Source organism: Stegastes partitus, unplaced genomic scaffold, assembly GCF_000690725.1.
Source record: "Stegastes partitus isolate 25-593 unplaced genomic scaffold, Stegastes_partitus-1.0.2 Scaffold2087, whole genome shotgun sequence".
In the NCBI taxonomy this organism is placed as follows: domain Eukaryota; kingdom Metazoa; phylum Chordata; class Actinopteri; family Pomacentridae; genus Stegastes; species Stegastes partitus.
This window is the reverse complement of record NW_007579818.1, coordinates 107290-113172: the sequence shown is the minus strand read 5'-3', so window position 1 is coordinate 113172 and position 5883 is coordinate 107290. Positions and strand designations below refer to the sequence as shown.

General features: G+C 44.2%; 2 protein-coding genes across 2 annotated transcripts in view; one reads left to right on the top strand and one right to left on the bottom strand.

The window, feature by feature from the left end:
• The first annotated feature begins 115 nt into the window (after positions 1–115).
• Positions 116–466, top strand: LOC103373872 (corticoliberin-1-like). The gene has a single exon (XM_008303879.1). It carries the CDS (start codon positions 116–118, stop codon positions 464–466), a length of 351 nt encoding a protein of 116 aa, XP_008302101.1.
• Positions 467–1792: 1326 nt separating this feature from the next.
• Positions 1793–5883, bottom strand: part of LOC103373871 (E3 ubiquitin-protein ligase TRIM63-like) — a 14927-nt gene continuing 10836 nt past the window's right edge. Inside the window, exons 5-9 of the mRNA XM_008303878.1 lie at positions 4785–5018; positions 4006–4028; positions 3591–3715; positions 2183–2451; positions 1793–2100 (exon numbers count right to left, since the gene is read on the bottom strand). Coding sequence (XP_008302100.1) covers positions 2029–2100; positions 2183–2451; positions 3591–3715; positions 4006–4028; positions 4785–5018 — 723 coding nt within the window. The 3' untranslated portion in view covers positions 1793–2028. The remainder of the gene's footprint in view (positions 2101–2182; positions 2452–3590; positions 3716–4005; positions 4029–4784; positions 5019–5883) is intronic.

The window sequence follows — 5883 nt, the reverse complement described above, 5'->3', positions numbered from 1 at the left end:
TCATGTTCCTCATGTTCCCCTCATCTTCTCCTCCTGTTCCCCTCCTGTTCCTCCTGTTCCTCATGTTCCCCTCATGTTCCCCTCATGTTCCCCTCCTGCAGACTGCGGCGGTGAGATGAAGTTGAATGTGTTGTTGTGGGTCGTGGTTCTGCTCGGTTCCTTCCTCCCTCGCTGTGCTGACGGCCGACCCACTGACGGTTCTGCTGGTCGCCTCCACGGACCATTGCTCCTCCTGGGGGAGGAGTTCTCCCTGTGGCTGGGAGCAGCTCCGAGGTTCCTTAGTTCTTCAGCAGGGAACCGGGTTCTGCTGCAGGCGGAGCAGAAGGTCAGGAGGTCCGACGAGCCGCCCATCTCTCTGGACCTGACGTTCCACCTGCTGCGGGAGGTTCTGGAGATGGCCCGGGCCGAGCAGATGGCCCAGCAGGCCGACAGCAACCGTAAGATGATGGACACCTTCGGGAAGTGAAGAAGCTCAAAGTGTTTTGTAGAAATAAACGTTGAGCTGCGTTCAGTGTTTCCACATGAACGAAGTTTCAGCTGTTTTCATTCCAAACGTTCAACCAACAAACGGAATCTCGTCCCAGATGGACGTCTGCAGCCTGAAGGTGCTGAATCCAATCAATCAGAAAGAAACTAAACGTTCAAAACTTCAACCTACTGAATGATTTACGATTTTATATTTTATTTCATTAAACTTTGCATTCATACACATCTAAAATAATTACAGAAAAGCAACAAAATGACGACATTTTAATTGTTTACTGAACAATTAACAATTTGTTTTTGTATTTGTTGATGAATGTGTCCATCCTCCGTCATTACTGTTACTTTATAAACGAAACATGTTGAAATAAAACTGATATAATTGATAGTAGAATAATAAAAATAAGTCAAAAAAACAAACCAGGAACAAATGAAGGCAACGGCTTCCTTGTTAGAAAAACATGCTTTTAATTTATTTTAATGTTTCTTTTACTTATTACTGGCTTTGCATTAAATCAACTGTTGTTTGTAATTATTTCTGATTCATGTTTAACTTTTTCACCTTAATTAAAAATGTATTTCTTATTCTATTTTGCACATTGCACATTGGCTGACTAATGGAAGTCTGATTTGTTTGACGTGTTGCACTTTAACATGTTTAACACGTTAGCATGCCAACACTGCATGGTTCATGCCAACATTTTAGCATGCTACATGCTACATGCACTATTAAACATATAATAAAGCTATAAGCTGTGGTGACTCCACATATGGATAATTTGAATGCATAGTTCAGTAATTGTTGGCGTGAATATCCCATAAATCTCCTTTTCTTTATTGTGTTTGTACATATTTATCACTTCACCTGTTTATTGATGGACGGTGAATAAAGTCCCTGTTGGGCCTCCGTACAGCTGCTTTCACAATAAATCATGTTCTCACATTTCAGGACATAGGAACGTGTTTACAGCGTCTGTGTTCTGCACACAGCCTTCTTTCGATGGTTTCATGATCAGAGAGCACATCAGAATATTTCAGCTCATCTCATCTGAACTCATTCTTCTTCGCTGGTAATGAAATGCCTGAACGCTTTGTCGCTGCAGAACAAACCATGGATTCATCTCCAACAGCTCAGACTGACCTCCGACTCTAACCGTCCTGCTAGAGCAGCATGTAAAGTGTGACTGCCTTCAGCTGAACTGAGGACCAACTGGTGGTCAAAACAGTCGACATGAATCTGGTGGCAGCAGGGGGGAACTGCACAGTTCTGTTTGAACTCAGACTCAGTGCGAGATGGGAGAACAAGAGGTCAATGATAAAACAACCATTTATTTCCAACAGCAAACACAAAGGACAAATATTTCAGGATTCAAAAAACATCCTCCAGACTTTACAAAAAGTCTGTCATCAGAAGAGTTTCTGTTTGGCATTTTGTTCTCCCTTCACCAACGCTAATGAACAGTTTCAGGTCTGCTTATGTTTCTGCAGTTTGGACTCAAGTTCTGCACAGGGAAGAACCGGGTCGCACTGATCCAGGTCCAGGTTTTATTTCTGGTTGAGCCAGCTGAAGGAGAAAACGTGTTTGGGTCCGTCGTCCGACTCACTCTGCTGCTCTGACTGCAGAAGAAGAAGAACTCAGTTTAAGTAATTGGTCAGAAGACACCTGTGGCTGTTTAATGTTTAAACTGTGATGTCACACCTGGGGGGCGGAGCTGGCGGTGGGGAGGGGTAGAGGGGGCGGGACATGTGCAGATGATGACGAAGGGGCGGGGCTCTTTGTGTGTGAGGCCAAGATGGGCGGGGTCTCTGTGGGCCTCTGGGGGTGCGGGGCTGAGATGACAGTTGGCAGAGGAGCCTGCTGATTGGCTGAGACTCCTGCAGGTGTAAAGTTCTGCTGTGACTCAGGTCGACTTCCTGTCAACGCTCTGACATTGACCTCGTCTTCATCATCATCATCGTCTTCATCAACTGAGAGACAGAGTGCAGCTTTAGCTGTATGTTAGCCTTTAATGCTAGTCTCTCAATGCTAATACATTTACATGCCTATGCTAACAAACAGTGCCTTACTGCTAGTATCTCAGTGCTAATGTGATTACACACACAACACATTAGCATGTTACCTGCTAATGTGTAGCATGCCAACTATACTATCTAACATAAAGCTCTCTTAGCCCTTAATTAAATTTTAATACAAAAGCATATTCCAACCATATGCATCAATATGTGAACACTTTAACATGTATATTGGCATGCTGCATGCTAGCATATTAGCATGCACTGCACAGTATGATAGAGGCTCAATTTTAACAGTGTAGCACACTTCATGCTAGCATGCAGTACCCTTAAGCCTTGATCTCAGCATTAGCATGTTACATTCTAACGTATTATTGCACACTTTATGTTAGTAGCACAGTTTTAGCATACTAAGATGCTACATGCAGACATGCAGTACTGTTGATGTTAGTATTTTAGTGCTAACACTTTTTCTACAAGCTGATATGCAGCCCTTAATGCTCGTATCTTAATGCTACATGCAAATATATAGTTTTGTAAATGCTAGCATCTCATTGCTAACACATTAGCATGTTACTTATAAACATTCAGCATGCTATCTTCTTAGCTACATGCAAGTTTATTCCCTTGTTTACATTTAGAATGCATATTTTAACATCTAAAGCTTTCACTGTGATGTTAGAGAGTAGCACTTTGTTGTTGAATTCATTAGTTTGCTAGCACATTAGCTTATACTATGCTGATTGATAGTACCACTATGTAGCTGAATTTATTAGCATAATAAGCTTAGTATAGATATGCTGATTGATAGTAGCACTGTGCTGAACTTTAACTTGCAATGTCTTCTGTAGCAGTAGCACAGAGCTAATAAGTTATCATACATTGTAGGTTAATAACAGCAGTTTGCAGCTAACACATGACACTGATACGTTACTGCAGTTCTATGTTAACTTTTGGCAAACAAATGACATATTTGTGTAATTAAATGCTGTAATAATAAATACTTAATGATAATGGAAATGATTGCTAAAGACCCCTTGAGGTGTATGACTGAGGTGCCTTATATCTGATTGGTTAGTGACGGTGTTGTTTACGTTTGATGAAGTCCAGGATGCTCAGTGCTCTCCTCTGACGCTCAAAGTTAGCCGTGAAGTGATCCATGTTCTCGTAGGCGGGATGAACTTTGTCCAGGTGAGACGTGTTGGTTCCTTCCACGATCCTGATGAGGACAAACACGGCCATCTTAAAAACAAATAACAACCAAAAGTAACAAACAGCAAAAAGCAATTAAAACCAATAACAAACAATATCAAGCAATAAATAAACAGTAACAAACATAACAAACAACAACAAAGTATTCAAAATAAACAATAACAAGCAACAAACAGCAACAAACACAAACAACATCAATATTAAACAGTAACAATAACAAATCATATGAAATACTAATAAACAACAACAAACAATAACAAACATGGCCGCTTGTTGCGGTCAGAGACAGAGACTTACTTCTGCAGCAGAGGTTTTGCCGCCTGTGGATGAGAAACCAAAGATTCAACTTTAGTCCACAGCAGCAGTCTGATGCTAAAGCTTCCTGATGTGACTGCAGCCTGATGCTAACATGACAAACTAAACATTCTGTGGTCTGTCTGAGTAGAGCCTCAGTCTCTCTGGTCATGTGGGCCTCAGAGCTTCAGTGAAGAACCACATGAAGGTTGCTGATACACGAGTTCCTAGAACTAAAGAACTCTCTTGGCCGAAGGTGGAACGTCTTCAAGAACCTAAAAAAGGAGTCCAGTTGTCTTCATTTGAAGCTCTGAGAAATACTGTTGTGCTAATGATAGCAGCTCCATGCTAACACTTTAGCATCCACTAGGCTAAACGATAGTGCTTCAGGGCCTCACTGAGGATCAGAGGGCAGCAAGCTCGTATGGTGCAGCATGCAGCTGAGGCCCGGACCCTGACAGATTTTAAATGTTATCAGTATGATCTTAAGATGAACTGAGGGTCAGCAGAGGGAGGATCAGGGTCATGTGATGTCTGTCAGAACCAGTAGGAAGCTGAGCTAATGTTTAGCTAAAGCTGTAGCTGCTAAAACTGACTGTTAGACAATAACAGCTGCATGCTAGCATGGACTAGGGTACTCAAAGCTAAGTCCTATCTGGAACCACAGCGATGTGCCAGAGAATCAGGGCAATCACGTGACCAGCTTTAAACCAATCACAACTCAAGCAGCCTTCGTTTCCTGATCACTGTCACGAACGGGTATCAAACTGTCAGAGCTTCACCTGCAGGAAAACAGCCATCTCCGATTCGTCCAGCGTCTGGATGCAGGTCTCCAGCAGCTTGGCAGTGCCGTCCAGGTGCTCCGTGTACTTCCTGGTCAGACTGCGGATGTAGTTGAGCTTCTCCTCCTGCTCGCTGTTGATCCTCAGAGTCAGCTCACCTTTCTTCTCCTCCAGCATGGCAAACAGGTGATCGAACGTCTCGCACACCTTCGACTTCTGCCTGCGACCGTTTTCCTGCAAACACAGCTCCTGTGAACTTATTGCTAGGGGCCAATCAGAGGCCTCAGGGGCCAATCAGATTCCTCAGGGGCCAATCAGAGGCCTCGGGGGCCAATCAGGGGCTTCAGGGGCCTCAGGGGCCAATCAGAGGCCTCAGGGGTCAATCAGGGGCCTCAGGGGCCAATCAGAGGCCTCAGGGGTCAATCCGGGGCCTCAGGGGCCAATCAGAGGCCTCAGGGGCCAATCAGGGGCCTCAGGGACCAATCAGAGGCCTCAGGGGTCAATCAGGGGCCTCAAGGGTCAATCAGGGCCCAATCATAGTCCTCAGGGGCCCATCTGTGGCCCCTGAGGACTATGATTGGGTTAGGGTTAGGGTTAGGGGCCCCCAGAATCTTCAGAGTAAGTTCACCCCTGCAGTCGTAAAGAGTCTGTAGAAGAGCTCATGTAGATCCAGCTGGACCTGAATCAATCTGATAAAACTACAAACACAAACATGTTTATTGTTTTGTTTTGTTGTTCAGTTTTTCTGTCGTTCAGTTTATCTTAAACCACTCTCTGGCTGCTTTGGGTCAGATTTAGGAGTCTGTTTAGGATTTCAGTTTTTTGTGTCAGTTTGTGGTCATTAATAATCATTTCTGTCTGTTTTAGGTCTGTTCCCTTTTCTGGTCATTGTAGTTTGATTCTTTGGATGTTTTTGTGACTTCTGTTTCTTTCAGGAGGCGGCAGGTGTCTCTGTGGTTAGCACCGTGGCCTCACAGCTAGAAGGTCGGTGGTTGGCGTCCTGGTGAGGACACCCGGGATCTTCCTGCGTGGAGTCTCCATGTTCTCCCCGTGCAGCGTGGGTTCTCTCCGGGTTCTCCGGCTTCCTCCCACAGTCCAG

Coding starts and splice junctions, on each gene's coding strand:
- LOC103373872 (XM_008303879.1), top strand. CDS start 116: ATGAAGTTGAATGTGTTGTTGTGGGTCGTGGTTCTGCTCGGTTCCTTC.